Source organism: Strigops habroptila, chromosome 4 (genome assembly GCF_004027225.2).
Source record: "Strigops habroptila isolate Jane chromosome 4, bStrHab1.2.pri, whole genome shotgun sequence".
In the NCBI taxonomy this organism is placed as follows: domain Eukaryota; kingdom Metazoa; phylum Chordata; class Aves; order Psittaciformes; family Psittacidae; genus Strigops; species Strigops habroptila.
In genome coordinates this window covers 6,012,531-6,034,012 of record NC_046358.1, presented here as the reverse complement: position 1 = coordinate 6,034,012, position 21,482 = coordinate 6,012,531, and the positions used below count along the sequence as shown (strand labels likewise).

The window sequence follows — 21,482 nt, the reverse complement described above, 5'->3', positions numbered from 1 at the left end:
AATATCTTCCCTATTTATGCCCTACTTTCTGAAACTCCTAAGACTATTTCTGTTATCAGTGCAGAGAATTCTGCAACATACTGAATCACTCACTGGTGGCATATGTGTTTTCACCACACAGCTATTCAAAGTGTAATGTTCTCACTGCACAGGAGAAAGAACACCTCGAGTAAGAAAGAGTGGTCCCAAACCTGCTTCCAGGTTTCAAGAGAAAGAGGCAGATGATACTCCTCCTTTGGAGATAAGCCATCCTGATTTCCTAGGTCTGTAAACACTGCTGCATTGGCCATCTGTCAAACTCTTACCTACTCAAAGGTGGCTAAACAGGGAATGCGCCAAGGAGCAGGGACAAACAACACACCTCAGCATGTGGGCTTTAAGGGCACTGCTGGTGTTTATTCACAGTAAGATATTCATTCTTAGTTTCAAGGCTCTGAAAGAGAGGTTTTCAGCTACAAAAAGAAATAATAATGTTCGTTTCCTCTGTATCTTAATCAGCCACAGGGAGAGATGAGAAATAGTCACTCAAGAAGTAAATGTATGCAAATGCACCCAGACAGCTTGAATATGCAAAAAGTAAGTCTGAGTCATGAAGGCAGCACAATCAAAAGTATATAGCAGGAAGATGTCCTCCACCCTAGCTTCTACATGCACCTCTATCTAGCTTCTTGTCATAAAGCAGAGGATGGCATTGTTTCAAGACTGACTCATTCAAGACTGTTGCAGCCTTTAGATTAACACAAGAAAGGTGATTTGGGGTGGGTGCAGAGAGTAGAAAAATCAGCTACTAAAGTTTATAAGGCTGCTGAGATCCCTTTCAAGTCTTTTTGCATCCAAACTCCTGCTATATTTTGTTTTCCAGTCTTTGTAATTTAATGAAAACTGTTGTGGTTTGAAATTCAAAAAGGTCCAACAAAGCATCCGTTCTACTCCCGTACACACACAATTGGCAAGAAAGATTTAAACATATCAGTCTTAACCCCACAATTCTAACTCCCAGTTAAGCATTTGCAATGCAGGACAGCAAGCATCAACACAGGAAGCAGGAAGCAGGACCAGATATAATCCACACCCAATCTCCCATTTCTAGCCAGATACAGACAGTAACAATGCAAATGAATGCGTTTTCCGGCAGCAACCCACCCCTCAGGATCTCAAAACGAATTTTCACTGCCTTCCAGCAATAAGAAAAATAAATATTATTTCCATTTTACATTATAAATGTAGAATACAGAAAACGGCAAGAGATCGCTCCAGTTAGTTGGAAAGGCAAGTGTCAGCTCGAGAGACTCAGTACCTGCTACAAAGCACTGGGACTCTACAGAAGGCAAGAAATCCTGTCCTCTCTGGCATGAAGTTGCTTGGCAACCATTTGTCTTATTCAAGAACAGTTATTAAATCTCTTAAAACTTTCAGATGAATTAATTCCCCAGGTTATCGAGTCAAAAGCTCTAACCTTCAACACTGCTAGATACTAAGAATCCCTTGGCTCCCCAGAAAGTTATCATACTTAAATCCTGCCTTATCAAATCCTCTCTCCTGCTCCAAATATATGTCAATATATGCAAAAGCAGCTAATCCAGAACAAACAGTACAACAGCTTCATGAGATATACCTGAAGTCCTATGCCTATGAGGTACAGCTATCACCTGCATCACACGTAAACTGCTTTTATTCCTTCTGGGGGGAAAAAGGTAGAGAGATTAAAATTAGCAGAAGGGATATTCTACCTATTCAATCAGATGGTCTCTTTCTGAACCACTGTCTCAGAGACTGTTACTGCCACTGCAATGCCAACATGCTTTTTAGAAGTCTGCTCTTCAGAGCTGCTTATGCAGAACACTCCAAAGGCAGGAGTTTGCAAGCAGCCTGGATGTGCTGAGGCTGCCACCTTCCTGGACCATCCTGCCTAATCACTGGACTTAACTGGGGAGAAGTTGCTCCCACAGCACACAGATCCTGGCCGGGCCACAGCCCTACAAACAGCAGCTGCCTCCTCATAGATGTGAGCAACTTACACGCAACTGCAAATGTTTAATGTCATTTTCCTGCAATGCCTATGGTGTCCTGGTAATGTGCACACACAAAGAATCAAACTCATTATCCCTGTCAGAAGTCTTAGCACCTATAAACTACACCCTCTTTCCTAGTGGAAAAGAGGGTTGGGAAAGAGGGTGGCACCTCTACATGTCACCCCCTTTCCCAGTCTTTCAGTGTCTATCCTCTAAATAGCTTGGGAACAGCACTTCAGGGAAGCTACAGTTCTCACCTCTACACCCCATTTGATCTTTGAAATAAATACTTGAAGAGCCTTGCTCTACCAGGTACCTGGCACCTCAGATGAGAACGGGTATGTGTTACTTTAGTAAAACACAAACCAAGAGTTTCCTGAACTAAAGGATGGCTGGATATCCAGGTAAACAGAACTCCTACACGCCCCACAGCCCTGTGATTTGACCTTAACAGCCTCCAACTCTACCCCATAAAGCAGCAGGAGCTGCTGCTTTAGGAGAACCTCCTTCACCATAAGGACACCCTAAGACAACCAGTAGCTATGGGGTTGTAGGGAGCAGGTTGACAAGTGTAATCCATTAAACACACTCCCCAGGACCCTCTCTGAAGCTGTGCTGCCTGAGTTGAACAGTCTCAGCTAAGGCAGCCTTTCCAGCAAAGCCTTCCAAGACCAAACTCAGCTCCTGCACACAATCAGCCTCACACCGAGGCACACAAGCCACATATGAGGGCTACATTCAGATCAGGTGGACAAGGATAATTCAGTTAATGGTAACTGGTCAAAGCTATAGCTGACTTTAAGCCTGGTTGGCAGTTCTTAGTTGTCCTACAACTGCGCTCTGTCAGATCACAGAGCAATTAAACAAGTGGTTATAAATACATACAGTAGGCAAAAACCAAAACAAGGTGATGTCCGATCTCATGAGACCCAGATAGCCCATCTCTGCACTTAATGCTCCAGAGAATGACAATATCCATACTGAAACCAGAGTGCTAAACACAAATAAAACATATTACTTAAGTAACTCATTCCAGACTGAGCCCTTGAGGCTCAGGCTACAGATCCAAATGCATTTGGTACTGACAAATGGGTTCAATAACAGATACACTGCTAAAATCACCAATAAAGTGTCCCATCTGTGACACTGGTAGTGTAACCTACTGTCCCCCAGGAAGGCACAGATAAATGTATCTGAAGTAAGTCATGCTGCACTCTATCAAGTCTTAGGTGCCGCATTCATAGCTTTTGCCACCCAAATTCCCAGAAGAGGCACAGACTATTTGTTTTCAGTAAGCAAAAGTGTAAGGTAGCTCAATATCCTACCACGGTAAATGCTGAGGTTTGGAGCAACTCTGTTAAGGAGGATAAACATCATCCATGCATGAATAGAAGCAGCTCTGTTACAGGGAACTGCTAGCCACTAAAGGTCTGAATTTCCAACCGAGGAGCATGCAAAAAGAACAGAAATGCATATTGCTTGCATCTCCCTTTGAAACACTTCAGTATATCATGCTTGACTCCTGAATCTTCTCTAGAGCTTACAGCACCCTCTTCCTCTCCCACACCCCCATTTTTGCTACCCAGATATATAACAGGCTAACACTAGGCTCTGTGGAAGCAATTGCTCTGCTATCTCTGTCTAGACAATATGAAATTGTCACAAATGACATCTAAAGTACAATTAGTAGAGAAACTGCAATTTCCACTCTCCTCCTCCGCTCACCAGAAAAAAAAAAAATCACACATTATCATCCTCCAGGTTGTCAGTCAATGCCGCAATGATGAAGATTAACTCTGCTCACCCTGAAAGATACTTCTGGCCTGGCTTGCTAAAACAGGAGGAGGGGAATTGTAGGGTTTTTTGTTGGTTTATTTTTTAATTATTAAAACTACTACAAGAAGATATAAATTGCCTCCGTTCAGCAGCACTGAGATCTCAGCAGACTCTTTTCCTATCAGACGTCAGTAGTTACGGAACCAACACTCTACAACCGCTTTGTTACCTCAGGTCTGCAAACAGCACCAATTGCTGGCAAGGAGGAAAGGGAAGAAAAGTCCAAGTTACAGGACATCAAGTTACACAGGCAAGGGAAGAGAGAAGGAGAGAGCACATGCACACAAGACACTACAAGCAGAAAACGGAAATTTCTCGGGAATGAAATGTAGCTGGATGCCAGAAGCTACAGCTCAACAGGAGAAAAATCATGAAGCAACCTCCTCACAGCACATTAGCCATGGCACTATACCCGCGCTCTCCCCACAGGGGTGAGGATCACCACCAAAGCCCCTTGGGACAGTGATTCATCGTGGCAAGCTTTGAGAATATCCTTAAATGCAGCAAGTTTAACTTCTCGGTTTCTAAGTATATGCAATTCCTACACATCTTAAATTTGCTGTCACAGCACACACATTACTGAGTAGCACTACTCCAAAGAACACCGAGAGAAGGGCTTTCCTCCCCATCCAAAAGTGGGGCACTAACAAACAGCACTGAGCCTTAGTTTCCTAAAAATCACAAAGTTTTCAGTCAGCTGCCATCCTCCTAAGCTGCTGCAGCACACCAAAAACCACAGCAAACCAGTAAAATGAAGCACACTTCCCATAGTCCCAGCCTTCAGCTATGAAAAGAGCTTAAGAGAGGAATTCACAGCTATCCTTTGAAGCAGAACTGTATGAACACTGGCAGCTTCTATGAGTTTTATATCTTCCCTGGAAAGGCTTTTATATTACCCATTTGGAGGTGAAATTACTGCACTACTTCATATTACATCTCTTTTTCAGCACTCCAATTTACAGCCACTGCTCAGTTCTTCTGAGCGCTTGTCCCTATGTATGTGCTCCCCCAGCTCCTCGTATGAATGTAGAGAACAGCAGCAATTTAAAACTAGATTTCCTCCAGTCATCTTCCTCTTAGGACAAAGCAATGTTTAACCTAAAGATAACAAGAAAGCTGACGCATGAAGACAGATGAATGCTCAATTATTAACTGTTAACAAACCAAGTCAATTCTTGGAGATCACTTACTGATTCAATAGAACACTAGAAAACTATTCTAAACAAAACTCTCTGCCAACTCAATCCACTGGCTTGAGATTTTTCCCTTCCCTTTTCTCAGAACAATAGGGAAAAATGATTTCAGACCTCTCTGTATTGTCTCCTACCTCCAAAGAGCAAATTGAAATCACGTAAGCAGAAACCATCAAGTGTTTTGCTCCATAGCTTCATTTTCCATAAAAGTTTTGTAGTTCTTGTCACAGAGAAAAACATTATTGCCATCACCAGTTTCATATTCAAGCTTAAAATAAAAAAGCAATCAGTATGCAGTTCTAAAGATTGCCTGAAAAAATGATTTCTAAAATTAAGTCCTTAACATAATCTGTTCTGATACCTCTAAGCTAACATTTCTAGACTGTTTTTGCATGGTTATGGTTAGACATAGTTAGCCTGGCATCAAGATTTTTAATTAAGACAGGTCAGAAGCAGATGATTAGAAGAGAAGAAACAGTCAAACAAAATGGTCAAACTTTTCTTAAGATAATTGTAACCATCTGCAAGAGAGAAATATCTTGAGAATTTCACTACTGATGAAAACCTCAACACTCACTTCGGCAGTTATCCAAGTTAGCTTCTCCATCCCCTTGCTCACAACTCCCCCCTCTGTGAGGAAAGAGCTGGTGGCTGCCTTTCTTAGGAGTATCCAAGCCCTGTCAGGCATTCTTCTTATCATCACCTTTTTTCTCTTTGAACTTATGCCACATAATGAATACCATTTGCAAGAAAATTTCCTTTCTTTAGGAAAATCAGTGATAACAAAGATGTAGTACGTGATCGCAGGTACATTCCAAACATGGCCTTCATAGAACACTTTAGTCTGTAAGAAAAAAAAGCTTGTGCTAACTCTGAAGGGCAACCAGGGATAGAGAAGACATCCTTCCCAGCTGGAGGTGTGGAGTTGTCAGAGAAGCAGGCTTCATACAGGAGAGAAAAGTTGCCAGAAAAAAACCCTCCTTCACTGATTCTGGGCAAGAATCCTGTAGAAAACAAGCTGTAAGGTTTTCTCAGTCAGAAAACAGAGAGCATACGAGGTCTTCAGCCAGGATGTGAAGGACTACATTTGGGAAGGAGCGCAGGGAAAAGGAGTACAATTGCACAACACAAAGAACTGTAGGTAAGAGTTTGAACAGCAGAGACAAGCATTTGGATATGAGCTCTCCTAATCACAAGGCAGGAAGAAGAGTTTCAAGAAGAACGTGTTTAACCCTTTAAAGTTTACCTGCTTCAGTTTAACTAGAAAGTAATGCCACATGATAAATTGTGCTATTACTGCATCCCTGCTCTTAGACTAGGAACTTCAACTTCCATTTATCACCTGATGCCACAGGAGTTACACAGCACCTCTGGAGCTCATCAAAGGGGAGGGTCAATGGTTCTGAGGAACATAACAGATTTTAAGTGAACCCAAGGTCACACTGTTAACCTATTACTTCACTTGCTGACAAAGGCCATGCATCAGAACAAAAGATGAGTGAGCATTATGCAGAGGTCCTCATCATACAGCACCCAGGGAATGACTAATGCGTTATTTCAACAGGTGAGAGGAAGCACATATCCATGATAGACATTAAAAGGGTCAAGAGCAGCTATGGCAGCAGTGATTAATTTGGCAGTAGCTCCAACACAAAAAGAACGATGAAAGATGTTGCACTTTTGCAACATCTCTGTTGCAGGGGCAAAACTTGAGGAGCGGGGAGGGGATAAGAAATTTTAATCAGCTTAAACTACTGCATGTGCTATTTTAGTCTACAGTGGCAGTTGTATACCACCGCTCAAAATGGGGCAGGTACCTCAGTCAATCCGCAGACACCACATTCCTCTACCTAGACCCTTAGTAACATGTTATTATATCAGAAATTCAGCTAGAGACAATCAGTTCCTAGTCATCATATGACAACAGGCTTGAAAGCATGGCCAGAACATAGTAAACACACTGAACTCCCTCAGCCTGCACAGAGCTTTAACTCTCCTAGGGACTCTTCTACCTGCCTTCATATATATAATGCCTGCTTCAAATTCTCCTTGTTCTGGGAGTTCCCAACACCACAGATTGTGTGGACAGCAGAAATCTCTGCTTACCCACGCACGCAGATCTGCGTCAGCTTCTGGGATAATTACATAGGGCTCCTGTTTCTCCATAGGGAACTGAAGAGGAGGTGTCTTTCCTGAGGGGGCAGAAGCCATATCGTTATCTCCATAGGCTTCTAAGGCTTTGAAAACAGAGGTCCCACCACACATCAATCACTTCCTTTAAAGTGCTCTTGTTCAGGCTGGAGTGATGAAGAGAGTTAGGTCAAGAGATGACTGGCAGTGCAGTTCAGCCACTTACCCCAGCCCTCCCACTTCAGGAAGGCAGGAGAGGTATTTGCTATTAATGCATTTCAAGCAGAAAAATGAGTCAGTTTCCTGGCAGATAAGGAACCCTGTTTATTCACAGCCTTCAGTTCCAGCAGGTGCTTTCTCAAGAAGAGCAAGGAAGGGGGGTCAGTTACATCATCACACAAACAGCCATTTGGCACCAGCAGTTAAATATGTATGTGGAAAATGTTTAAAATGCATGTTAGCTATTCAACAGACGAGAATGGCTCAACTGGAGAGACTGAGAGTCATCACTATTTTGGTTACAGTTGTATTACTGAGTCAGATCACAAGTCCTTCTCCTCTTGCTCCAGGCCGAGAGAGTAGCTGCATGCTGCTCTACTGCAAGTTCTCCAGCCCACATTCTGTAATAAGGAGTGAATAATTGAATGAGGGCACTTTGTCCCTAGGCACACCGTGCTGTGTGCATGTATAAAGAGCGTGAAGAATGAGTGCACGTACGCAATATATGTGACTGCACATCTAACGATTAAGGGCTTGTATTAGCATGAAAAAAGAGACACACTATACTGCCACCTCCTCCCCACACTCAGGAAAGCTACAGAGAGCTTTTAGCTAAGCAAGCAAGCCTGAAATAGAGGGTTTGAGGGCCTGCCCATAAGTTGTTTCTTAGCAAAAGGAAAACCAAATCATTAACATTACTTACCCGAAGCCAGACAACAAGCTCTAGAAATCATGGCTAGATACTTTAATCATGTCAAAGAAATCATGAGTTAAGCATCATTCCCTAGACAGAATACTACAAGTACATGAACTCAATGCACGGAAGTAAAAAACGGGAACAGGAGCAACTGCTGCAGGTCAAGGGAGCTTGTCTGGATATGCCCAAGCTGCAGCAGCTGGATGAGGGGAGCCATGCACAGACAGCACAGGAGACAGCCAGCCTAACAAGGGACAGCTTTCAAGAGAGGGAAGCTATTCACACTTCTGTGTCTGTAGGAAAGCTGAGAGCTAGTATGTTTTATGGTATCCTCAAATAGCTATGTTTGAAGTCAGCTGTCTTTCAACTTCTAAGCAATCTGTGTTTATCTAAGATCTTTGTTGTACGGTCATCTCATATGGGCCTTCCTCAAAAAAAACCCAACAAAACAAAACAAGCACGAAAAAAACTACACCCAAAACAACCCACCCAACTCTAGATTTCACTACTCCTCAGTAGAAGCAGAGCAGTAAGCCAGTTTGGAAGCATGTACCTCCTCCACGCTCATTAGAAACATCACTGTAATTCAATTTTAACAAGTTCCCTTGCTGCCATGCTGTGGTAGGTGAACACAAAGTGAAGTCCCAGAACAGTCCCCATAGACGGACACCTGTACAGAAACAGGTCTGTTCCCTGCAGATCGCAGGAGATTTATAGGTGAACTCCTCATTGCTAGGCCTGGCCTACAAAGAAGAGGTGGAAGAAAGGCAGTGCTTCAACTAGGGAAACATCGTGAAGATATCTGAGAAAGCAGAGTTTATTTCTATTCCAGCTTAGTTTGCAAGCCAAGTGCTGGAAGAATAACATGGGGAAAAGAATATCTTTTTGTGTGCTACAGTCATTGCCATATATTTAAATTCAAGCAAAGAAAAAGAAAAGAAGGCCTAAGCCTTTTTGCAAGTTTGGCAAAGACTCGTGCTCAGCTTTCCAAAGTACTTGGGGAGGCTCAGCAGCAGGGAGTGACCTCTATTAGTCACTGCAAGACGGAAAGCACAAGGCATCATTTTTTCCCCCACCAGCTCTCGGTAATGAAGTACAAGGACTCTAGCAACCTTACATTATTCTTAAATCAAGAAACTAGTGAAGGCGTGGGGAGGAACATTTGTGCAAGAAAACAGGCACCTCTTTCACTTGTTCTTCTACATAACAACTAGCAGCACACTGAAGAGCTGAAACTTCTACCACATCAGTCAAACAAAGTCTTTCCTGCCCACATGGAGACAACAGGTTGTTGAAAACAACCACAAAGCTGGAAGGGCAGCTGCAGTAACCTCAGAACTCATGTAGACATCAACCAGCCATCTAGATATCATGGTGGCCTCCCCAACAGTTCAGGCTGTGGTGACATTCTCATGATAAAACTAATTCGTATTTTCCATTTTTAGGGAAGTCCAAACAAATACTTGCCATGTTTGTCCACAGCCTGCACATCTCACCCATAAACACACCTAATAATAATGTCTGACTGTTCGTGTCACCTTCAGATTATCACTTCAGTTTTGAACCTCTTGTCTCTGCTTGCAAATCCATTCATAACTTCTATTTACCCAACTGTTCCTCACTAACTACTTGAGATATTACTTTATCACCATCATTTTCAAGAACTGTAATGAGCACCTCTGGAATTATTTCTCACCAAATCTGAGAGCAGCACAGCATAATCTTTTCCAAAACTATCACATTACACAGAGGTTACAAGGCTTGCCAGAAATTCCTTCTTTCCACAGCATAGGTAAGGTCTACAGACCATAAGCTTAAACAAAATGCTGAACATAAATGCCAGGACAGCAGGCTAGCAAGGTTTCAAACAATAAAGGGTCTGAACGTAAGGGATGGGGAGAAGTGATATTGGGTAGGTCCATTTAGATTTGGCACAGGCCACATTCCCACTGATGTGCATTCTGAGCAGCCAGCACCATTATTCTTTTCTCCACAGCTGAGAGATGTGCCCTCCTCCTGCTTAACTCCCTCTTTTCCAGTGAACTCGACACGTCACTGCCGCAATAGATATTAAATACTTGAATAAGCCACAACTGCTGTAAGCAATTAGGAAAAAAATAGTAACAGCATGTGTTTTGTGAAACAAGGAACAAACCAAGATGGAATACACTATGTATGTGTTCTGTTTCCATCACAAGACACATCTTGTAGCTTTAGGCAAGGCAATTCCCTTCTGCTTTAGTTCCCTCCTCCCCCCCCCCCAGAAAAAAGTACAGGGAGTAGCATTACTCTCTTATTTAGATGGTAGGTTTCACTTACAGAGCTGTCTCCTAGTAGGCAACTCTGTACCCACGGCAGGGAGCAAGGAAATGTTCTGCTTGTTTTGTTTTTAAGGCTAGGATATGTATGACATGCACCTTCTCATTCAGTGCAGTGCACAGCAAGAAGGCCACCAGAAGTTAATATATACAGAGACCTGAACAGCCTGGTCATTTAAATCAAAACCCAGAAGCTCAGGCTCCAGCATGAACTCAAGAACAAGCTGTAAAAGTGACTGTACTCCTCTCCATTTCACATACAGCACTCACCACTACTGGGCAGAAATGGGGGTGTTCTTACCCTGTCTATCTACTTTAATCGCAGACTGGTCCCAGTTCCATCACAAGCAAACATCATATCTACGATGTGGAGCCAAAGAGACCATGAGTAAGCCTATTTGCCCAAACATACTCATGGCCTTCTTTGGGAAAAGCCCAAAAACTTAAGTAACAGCTCAAGGCACACTTGGACAAGAAAATAAACACAGTCCCGTGGAAAAAGTGACTGTCCAGACTCCAGTCAACATCTGCCAAGCAATCCTCAGAAAATACACCCTATATTATGCAAGTCTTCTGAGGATGGATGAGCAACCATTTAAATGCAAACAAAACCTTTGAGAAGGCAGACTGCAAAGGGAAGTCTGCTCCAGGCTTAGTAGGCAATGAGCAAGAAGCCCAGACCATTTCTGCCAAGTTGGTGAATTCTGCAAACATGGCAGGTCTTTTACAGATCTAGCTCCTGGGTATTTGCACATCAGAAAGACAAAGTACCTGCTCACCTCAAATCCACATCTATCCCTTTCAAACCCTTACAAAAGCTCCTCCCTCGGCTGCATTCTGCATGAGAGCCATTTCCTCTCTGGATCCCCATTCATGCTTTTCCCCCAAACACTGAATAACTTGCAAATGTATGGTAACTAAGGGGATAAGCTGTAATTTAGGACTGAGGGGGTCCTCAAGCTACCTTGTTTTCCTTACACAAGAACTCTGAAACTTTCAGGTTCCACAAGGAGTCAGGGAAAGCAAGGAGAAGAATCAACATTACCCCCTTGTGGCAGCAAAGCAGTATGGAAATAAATTCTGACAAATTCAAAGGGGAAAAAAAATGGTCGTTTCTTTTCATACCTGCTGTAACTATGGAGAACTACATGTTGCCAGAAAGGCCATCAAGACTGAAGTGAGATGTGATATGAGCTGGGGTCACCGTAATGCCCGGGCAGGTGGGAACTGCACCACCACTTCCACCCTGCTGCACCTACCTGGTGTTACGTCAGGCCTCTACAAGAGCAGGGCACAAAGATTCTCTAGCAGGTGAAACCACAGGTAGAGCATTTAAACCCTTCTAAGGACAACACAACACAGCCAAACTGACTTGCAGTGTACAGCACTGACCCCTGGGTCACATTCACAATCCTACCTATAGATTTCTCATCCAGGCTGAGTGTAATGCAATCTTAGCTCAGGAATAAAAGACTAGGTTCATGTCGTGTAGCAAGAATGCAGGCAGGAGGGACCGCAGTCCTCAGGTAAGAGCTGACAAAATGAAAGACAGAAACTTGACCCTGGACCCTGTTACATGGTTCCAGGGAAGCGGGTCTGCACATGTCACTTGTGCACAGTGCATCCAACAGACTGAAACACATCAACAAGCGATGCCTTCAGTAAGCTGTGCAACTTCAGCAGGTCAATTATTTGCACAGCATTGTGGACTTTGCACTTTTATACACTCACAAACAAAATAAAGGAGTTTATACAAGTGTCCCCAGACAATACAAACTCCCCCACCTCACATACACTCCTTCCTACCTGCGTGCATGGCAAAACCATCACGCAGGACAGTTCAAAAGACTTCTCAGATTTTCAGGTAACTTTTATAGTCCATATCTTCTCTGCCAAACTAAATAGGTGAGGCAAGGTGAAAACATTATGCATTCTTCAGTCACAGGCACAGAAGTTACTCATACTACAGCCTACAGAATTTGACCTCTAGAATGAGTGTAATGGAGTGGTTAAGGGGTTTAACATAATTGCCAGACAAAGCTTCTTAATGGAAGAATAAGGATAGTAAGCATTTCCTCATGAAACACAGGTTTCATGCAAACCTGCCTGACAGGACTCATCTTTCATTTGCAGTACTTCATTCAAATCTCTAGTCAAAATAGACAGGTAAACAATAACAGAATTGCCCCCTTACTATATTACAATCAGCTAAATCTTGAACGTGCAGAGGACAAAGTTTCCCTTTGTGTATTTTTCTTTTCCCCCTTTCTAGGGATTGTTTCACAGGATAAAGTTTAAAATATGTCAACAGGGACACACATGCCACTACTTGCTCCTTGCATCCCTTCTAGGAAGACTGTGGCCTGGGGTGCCATGCCAGAACTCAGAAACACCACTAGATGTAAAATCAGAGGATCTTCTTTTTTGTGAAATAACACACTAGTTCTGTATATATCACTTGTGTCAAAACAGCCACAGAGGTGGCATTTGAAGATCTGGATCAGTTTTATTAGTCAGCATTGCACTGTACCTGTCATTAACTGATGAGCTGAAATGTGTTTCAGTGGAGACCACTGCCAGGATTCCATGTATCATTTTCTTAGAAGGTGGCACTAGCTCCTCTCAAACAAGCAGCTGACTCGAAGAATCCTCTTTCATTCCCTGTTCAACTTTTCATTATCAACCTGAATTGGCCCATAGAGCAAAAATGGCTTAAAGTACCGAGAGGATCTTTTCTCTCACTAAGATTACAGTATTAACACATGCGTCCTCAACCCATTTTTTAATTAACAGAAAGTTATAGAAAAATTAAACTAGCTATCATCTGTTGCTCAGTTCTTTCTTTCATGCAGATCTTGCCAATAGCTTGTAACACCAATTTTAGGCAGCACATTTCACATGGCAACTCCAGGGATTTCTGAGGCTCTTTTCACTTTGATGTTAGAATTGAGGCAAAGATAGATCCAGAGAAAAAAACCCTACATTTGAATTAATGACATCAGCCTGAAGAACATCAGAAAAGCTGAAGCTCAATCTCACTAACTTCTGCTTAAGGTAGACCATAAACCTTCCCTAATTTCATACCTCACCGACACAGCTTCAAGAAGCACACAGCTCAACGCCCATGCTGCTTTCAGGCCAAGCTGAATGTGACAGCACTGCTGTACTGCCAAGGCTCCCAGTGACATGTTCCTCCTAATAGAGGTGCCAGAGCTGTTAGTCAGGAATAGCTTCATTACATGCTTCTTAATGCCTTCGTGATTAGCCCAAGATAATCAGGCCAGCATCATCAGAAAGAGCAGAATTCTCTCCCTACCCAGCTGACGTAGCTGCATCAACAGAAGTCAAAGAACAGCCTTCATTAAACTACCTATTAACTTAATTGACCCTCTGTGGCAATGTCTTCCCAGCAAGCTACTTCTCAGCCAGGCAAGACAGGTCAAGGAATGGATCCTGCCCATGGACAGGGAATGAGAATATACACACAGTTCCCAGGTGAAATTTTTATCTTAAGTTTTTCAGATGGCCTTTGAATAGAGCTCAATTGCCCAATGAGGACATCTAATGGAGAGACAAAGAAGAACAGAAGACAGGTTACAAAGCAAATACACTGATGTCCAATGCTAAGAACTAACCTGAGGTCCATAGGCACAAAACTGATTGAAAGTGTATGCAATTATCACTTGTACCCTCAGGCCTGAAGGCTTACTCTCCCTCTTTTATTTCCCCCGCACTTCCAGCACTACATAGCTTACATCTCATGACCCTTACCCACCCCCTTTGCACGCTTCTGTGCCTGCAAAGGTTAATAGACATTTTGGACTTTGCTGTGCAGGAGTGTTTCCAGCACTTCCCATTGTGGGAGCACACCCTAGGTCTGGGAGACAAGAAGATTTGGTGCGAGGATGTTCATTCTATGCAAAAATCAGGTAAATGTGTGCTTGTTGGCTTGTTATTGCTCTATAAGGAAAAACAGAACAGCTAATTTGAGAAGGGCAGAAAATTACACCTGCAGGATACGGCTATCCCACATGCAGGGTTCCTTTAAAGGGGAAAAGTTTCATACATCTCCCAAGTCCACCCAATGTGTTTAACAGGAAAGGAAATTAAATTTTACTTCAAGGAAATTGCTATGAGCATTTCATACAGACTGTTTGCTGCTTCCAGCTTCCTTACCTCAGTACTCTACAGTTAACTCCAGTTAGAGGGAAGCAAAAACCCCTGTCATGCCTGTTCTTGACAAAGGCCTGATAACAGAAGAAGGAGATGAGGAAAACAACAGTCTCTAAGAGCTTCCCAGCAATCTCTGCCAAAAAGGGTTTCACTAAAAGTTTCATCTTATAGGAATTCCCCTGGAATTAAGTTCACACATCAAACTACACACTCCAAATTAATGTCTCAGTAAAAGCACCTATTTGCACAGGTGACCCAGCAGGCAACTAACCCTTCACAGATGCTACAGGCAACAGCAACCACCACGGGCAACAGGCAAAGTGACCCAGAGGTTTAGTCACAGGACTCCAGCTGTTAGGCAGCATCCCATCCAGTTCCTGCATGCTTATATATGTGCCAACTGCCTGATCAATAAAAAAGCTACTTGTCCCCGTTATTTCTGACACTACAGTGACTCAGCCCAGAGAACAAGCCACACAGTGGACATTATATGAGCAGGTAAAGCTATTTCAAAAGAAAGGTAATGGAATATGGAAAGGTAAAGGTAATGGTTTTGGACTGTTCATTAGGGACTGTAGTGGTAGGACAAGGGGTAATGGCTTCAAACTGCAACAGGGGAAGTTCAGGTTAGGTATAAGGAAGAAGTTCTTTACTGTGAGGGTGGGGAGGCACTGGAACAGGTTGCCCAGAGAAGTGGTGAATGCTCCATCCCTGGCAGTGTTCAAGGCCAGGCTGGACAGAGCCTTGGGCGACATGGTCCAGTGCGAGGTGTCCCTGCCCATGGCAGGGGGTTGGAACTAGATGCTCTTAAGGTCCTTTCCAACCCAAACCATTCTATGATTCTATGAATACTTACTCAAGTGCCATTTTAAAGATGAATTTGTCAGCTCTTTCTCGCCTCTCTACCCTTTAATAGGGGACTAGAGGATACCTGATTTAAACCAAAGGCAGGTAAGTTCAGGCCCAAGAAAGAAACAGTTACCATGTAATCAGCTTCAGACTCTCACTGTGGCAGGCTATTAAAAAAAACTGGGACAAGGATTTAGAAGCAGATGAATAATTTTATGAACACCACCACTGATTTGCTATGCAACTACAGGAACAAGAAAGGCAGCCACTGTTTCAGCCTGAGTATAATCAGCTTATCTGCAGGAAGGAGGAAGAAATTCCCTTTCCTCAGGCACTCCTGGGTACAAAGTGTCCTCAGTCAGTTACATCTGCATTCAACCTGGAAACTTTGCTTTCCTACAGCACAAAGCATCCATTTCCAAGAAACAGCAAGACTGGACCTTTCCTCTGACAAGAACACATCACTTGATGGAGAGGATGTCAAACTGAGACCCAGCAGGGAAACCCTATCCAAAGTACCAATGTAGCTGAATCATCCATACAAGCCAGTGGAGACACTTACACACAAAGCACAGATCCTTCCTGGTGCAAGTTCAATTTGGCTCATTGTTTCTTGCAACACATCTGAAGTATGTATAAAAAAAAGTCCTTCCAAAAGAGAATCACTTTCTTGAAGAATACAGCAGAGCCTAAAATTTGCAGTGATCAGCATGCTCCCAACTGTCTCACACTAGATATGGGTAAATGGGAGCCCACTTTCAAAACCTACCTCTTTATCAAGGGCAAGCCAACTGCATGGGTTTGACCCATGCAGCTAAGATATATGCCCAAAGGCTTTGACCTTTTTTGCCCTATATGCAACACCAAGGAAATGATTGTTAACTCTTCTAACTTAACAATAACCACATCAACAAGACAGGGCACTCAAGAAAGCAATTCTCACTACTCGTGCCCAATTCTCCATGCACACCCTGGGCAGATTCTCCATGTGCAGCACATGTGTGGTATGGGGCACAAAGGACACCATAGCACATCTTGTGTTCCCACCCTTCTGCAGCACCTGGCAAACACCAGGAGCACAGTTCATCTCGGAGATCTGCTGCCAGAGCCCATCCTTTTGCTTCCTGCACTATCATCCTCCTTTCCCATTGAGAGGTCTGGTCTCTGTCCTTAATCTTCAGAACCTATCTGCAGCATGACAACGGCAGCTATAAGAGACATCAATGCCAGGTCTCTATTTTCATCTACATAAATAGCACATGACCACATGAGAAAAGGTTTTGAACTCTGAAAATACTGAAAAAACTCAGACTAGATGGGAAAGGTGTAAGAAAAACAAAAACAGAGGAGGAAGGCCAAGCATATATCTTACCTCCTGAGTGAATCCTCCTCTGAGCTTTCCTCAGGCATTTCCTGGTTTAAGGCCTCCTGTGATACATTCCCAGGTCTGCTTGAAGCCGACTGGCTGTAAACTCTTTCCCAGTGCCCCGTCTCCTGGTTAAAGACCACTCCCACGGTCCTCTCCTCCTGCGGGGTGGAAGAGCTGCCCAGCTGCAGCCTGCCAGAGGCAGGAGCTCTGCCCTCGGTTCTCTCTGCAGGCTGCACCTGGCTGGTATTTGGAGGTACACCCTCAAACGTGCTCTGGACCTGCCCTGCTGTGTAGCTAGGCGTGCTTCTCTCCCAGCGCAGCGTGTCATTGTTAAAGGTCAGCAGGTTATGACAAGCACGACAGCGGTTCAGGTGACCCCGGGACAAATTGGAACTGTTTTCACTGCTGTGTGGAGTCTGCTGATGGGAGGGACCCGGCCGATCAGGCTCAATGTTGTTGTTGAGCATTTCTTGAGCCTGTTGCGACTGGCTGGGCTCCCCACCAATCCCCTGATCTAACTCCTGAAGCCGGTCATATTCCAGGAAGAATCGCCTCAAATCACACTGGAGCTCATTACGGATGCTGGCCGGATTGCTCGGGCCAGCACCACTACCACTGTCCACCTCAGCCCCTGGGGCCAGAAAGCCCCTCCCTTCTGTTGCAGAGGTATAGACTGATGCCTGGGAACCTCCCTCCTGCTGTCTCAGCACTGACAGCAAGCTCACGGAGGAGGCACTGGTCCTAGGGGGAGGCATGGCTTCCAGCTCTGACCGAGAGCTCATGTTCAGCACTGTCCTGGACCAGTCAGACCCACCTAAGCCTGAAGCCATCTCTCTTGCAGACTGTTGGTACCGGGACTGGTGGCCTGCCAAGGGCCCGCTGAGGGACCTCCGCGTGGGGCCCAGGCTAAGGTTGCGCAGGGTGTTGCCAGCAGTGCTGCTCTGAACTGTGCTGAAAGCAGAGGGCCTGTTAAGTATCCCCTGCTCCTCCTGCGCTACGGATGCCTGCTCTGGGGGTTGATAAGGCTCTGTCTGCACAGAGGAGAAGGAAGTGCCAGTGGCCCCAGAAGACGTGGAGGGTGCGTTTTCCTGGTGTGGGAAGAGAGAAGAAGGAAGTCTTGCACTAGAGCATCGGCTGCAAAGGCACAACATCCCCAGGTGCTGGCAGCACTCTGCTGTGGGATAGCTGACACGCTCTCGGAGCCTGTTATAGACAGATGCCCTTGTGTTCTCACTGGCTGGAGGCGGAGGTGGTGGTGGTGGAGGCGGTGGAGGGGATGGGGTAGCAGAGTCTTGAACACTGTTTTGCTCTCCCACCTGTATGCCAGAGGAGCGGGAGGACAACATATGCAGGAAGTTGTGGAGGAGGGGTGTGCGCCTCACGGGCTGAGACGGAAGGATAGCGCGCTGGCGGTAATGCGGCAGCTCTGTGCTGTCCACGGAGATTTCCACTTCCTCATCACTCTGCAGAGGGAAGCAGTCAGAGTTCAGTCACCCCACAGCAAAATCCTACACCTCCAAATAAACAGCAGAGAGGCAGCTACCATCCCAGATGAAAGCATGTGGTAAGTCCCTTCCTAGAGGCCTTGACTTGCATGAACAGAGGTGAGACTATTTCAAAGTTCATTCTATGGATCCAAATGACCTCTTCTACAGCCCAGTAAGCTTTGACAATACACTATTCATATGAACAGAAGCATGAGCATCTGAGGGTCAGCAGCTGTAGTGAGCATTGTTAATACCTTGCATAGCTTCAAATCCAGCAGAATGTGAAACCAGAACTGAAAGAGCAGGGCCATTGGGACATCTGTCCTACTATTGATGAGACAGCGAGGGCAAAACAAACACACTTTGGAGAGCTCTTTAATAGCCCTGCACATACCACAAGAATATTCATGTGACCAATTAAGGCAAGACAGTCTTGGCTTAGGACTTCGGGTTTTCAGAAAGGCACAAGGCTGCTTAGGAACAGATTAGGGTTAATGCATGGAGAGCATCTTGTAATTAGCCAATCAACACAGGTACAGACATTCCCCTTACCTGCTGGTTAGAAGGGTTAACAATTGCTGTGAGCAAGTAGTGTCCCAAGGGATCAAACCGTACCAGCCTAAAACAAAAGCAGAGCCAGAGTATTAATCATTAGGTCACATTCCACATTAACACAGGAAGCTGGACAGAGCAAGGAAGAAAATCCCATGTGAAATATTTGCAGTGAGAACATTACTGTATTACCACCATCATCCTCTGAAGGATGCCAAAAAGTTTATGCATTAAGAAGAAAGAAACACACTTATCAAGCTGAAGACTGCAGCAATTTTATAGTCCACAGCAACACTATACAGAAGTTAAAAGCTGGAACCAAGTACTGCTGTATCAATTGAAGTAGCCAGGAAATTTTAAGGAGTATGTAGGTATATATTACAAACTGGAATTTGGTACAAAAGGAGAAATTAACTTGTCTTGAATTATTGTCTTATTTTAAATTGGTCAAAAGAAGGCATCAAGTTTCCAGCAATGCAGTTTGCTCTTTAACCGCACCAAAGTAATGGCTCAGCACTCTCTTCCAACAACTTCTGGGTTCTCTCAGCCTTATTGCTGACAAGTTTAATTACTAAGCTGACAAATGAACATCAAGTAGATTCTGGATGTTTATTTGGCACAAATATGAACAACCAAGCTGATCTATTCTTTCCAATTGCCTTTTCTTCCTGCCCACAGCACTCTTTCTACCAGCTGAGTCAAGGAGCTGCAAGCAATACCCTCCACTGCCTCAGTGCAGCATCCCAGAGGATCCCCCCAACATCCCCCAAATCTGACCATTTTTCACATACAAATGTTCTCTTCCCCTGGAAGCAGGAACTCACCTGACCCGCTCCATTTCACTAGCTGTTTTCACCACTGCAAAGGGCTCCCGACGACTCCAGTCCCAGAAATGTATCTCGTTGGCAGTTGCAATCAGCAAGAGCTGAGCCGTAGGATGAAAAGCAAGCGATGCGATGGCATTGTTGCTATCTGTGAACCAGCTCTCACTTCCACCCTGAATGAGGAGTCAAGAATCACAAGCCATTTTTCACAAAGTTTAAGATCATTTGGTTTCCATCTCTCCAAGACTCTGCCTAGAGCATGGAAGTGACATGCTTTCTTGGCAACAACAACAGCTGCTCTGATGCAAGGTCATAAGTCATGCCTAGAACATAACACTACTCCCAACAATGACCATAGATGTATTTTTGTAGGTAAGTGTGTCTCAAGCAGCCTGTAAAAAAGCTGCATTTCAAAGCAACCAGGTAAATATATGTGTTTTGTCTCTCTGCCAGTCACCAGAGCTGGCAGAGCAGCAGCTTCTCTAACAAAAAGTTCAGATATGGTCAATGGAACAAAAACAGCACGTCTTTCACATAAACTAAACAGGCACCTTGTACAAAGTTCTCCAGCATTATCACTAACCAAATAAACAGGCATGGCTAAGGAGCACAGCCTACCTGGTGGGACTGAATCTGTCACCTCCTTTCTAGAGAGAAGAGGATGGCTATGATCTTTTCTGTGGTCTTAGAGACAGACCCCAGCAAAGCTTCCAAACAGCTCTTACCAGGCAATATTTGGGAAACAAACTCAGCCAAAAAAGCCACCACCCACCAAATACCAAAGGCACAGAAGTTTCAGGGAAGACTTACGTGTAAATCCCAAATTCTAACCTCCCCATCTAGGCATCCTGAAGCAATGAGACCCGGGATGGTGGGATGGAAGGTGACACACCAGGGAGTGCGGCGATGTCCAACCAAGGAATGAACACATTTGCCCGTTTTCACCTCTGTGATGTAGATGTTGTGGTTCACATGTGTGGAAGCCATTAGGGTCCTGGGAATGCAGAAGGTAGGATAAACATTAGCATGAGAAGCATATAGCAACACCAGACCACGGTTAGCTTCATCTCAAGAGGGTCTGTTCACACCTAACCCAGCAGCTCTCCCACACAGAGCTCAAAGGGTACAAGGCTACTGTTTCACCAATGGCCACAAAGTTTCCTGTAGCCAGATTTCAGGGTCCATGCAAACATGAGCTCATCCAATCTGCAAGCACAAACTTGACCTTGAAAGTCAGAGTGAACATGCAGCTCAGAAGGAACTCCTGAGTAACAGATCGGGGCAAATAAATATTCCCAATTCTCCACACCATCTCAACCACTGTCAAATCAAGTGACACTAAGAGACCCCACCTCCGTTTCTGCTTCCAATACACTCATCATTCTGCTCTGTTCTTTAGTCCTAGCTATCCCAGTGGGTGTGCCACATCACTTGGCATGTTGTGCTAAAACACCCTTTACTCCCTCAAGTTTCTTATGAAATCCCACGGTGGCCGCACGGATCCTTTTTCCTTAGAACTATGCATCGCTTGGGTACCTCAGAGATTAAACACCAACTATGCTTGAAGCTGTGAGATTAGGAAGGTGCACACGTTCCATCCATGCACGTCAGGAACCAGAAGTTTCACTCAGCTATTCAGGACTGGACAACTCAATGGGCAAATGCCTCCATCACTTTTGTAAGTGTAAGGAGACTGCTGAAACAGGGAACGAACTAGGAGTTAATTACCTGTCTGGACTAAACGCCAGCAAGAAGGTGGAGCGTGGACTGTCTGGTAACTCAACTTTCTGAAAAAGCCAACAAAGCAGGAAGTGTTGCAAGTG

The 21,482-nt window shown here is 44.4% G+C and overlaps 1 protein-coding gene across 6 annotated transcripts in view; it reads right to left on the bottom strand.

The window, feature by feature from the left end:
• The window catches only part of AMBRA1 (autophagy and beclin 1 regulator 1), a 130,786-nt gene that overhangs the window by 97,873 nt on the left and 11,431 nt on the right, over nucleotides 1–21,482 (bottom strand). For 4 of the 6 annotated variants that reach the window (XR_003990782.1, XR_003990783.1, XM_030481184.1 and 1 more), the window contains exons 3-7: nucleotides 21,388–21,446; nucleotides 20,470–20,653; nucleotides 19,660–19,832; nucleotides 18,836–18,902; nucleotides 16,800–18,259 (exon numbers count right to left, since the gene is read on the bottom strand). Coding sequence is in view for 4 of the 6 variants with exons in the window: in XM_030481184.1 (XP_030337044.1) it covers nucleotides 16,800–18,259; nucleotides 18,836–18,902; nucleotides 19,660–19,832; nucleotides 20,470–20,653; nucleotides 21,388–21,446 (1,943 nt within the window). In the remaining 2 variants the exon portion in view is untranslated. The remainder of the gene's footprint in view (nucleotides 1–16,799; nucleotides 18,260–18,835; nucleotides 18,903–19,659; nucleotides 19,833–20,469; nucleotides 20,654–21,387; nucleotides 21,447–21,482) is intronic. The other 2 variants (XM_030481187.1, XM_030481186.1) reach the window with 2 other exon arrangements.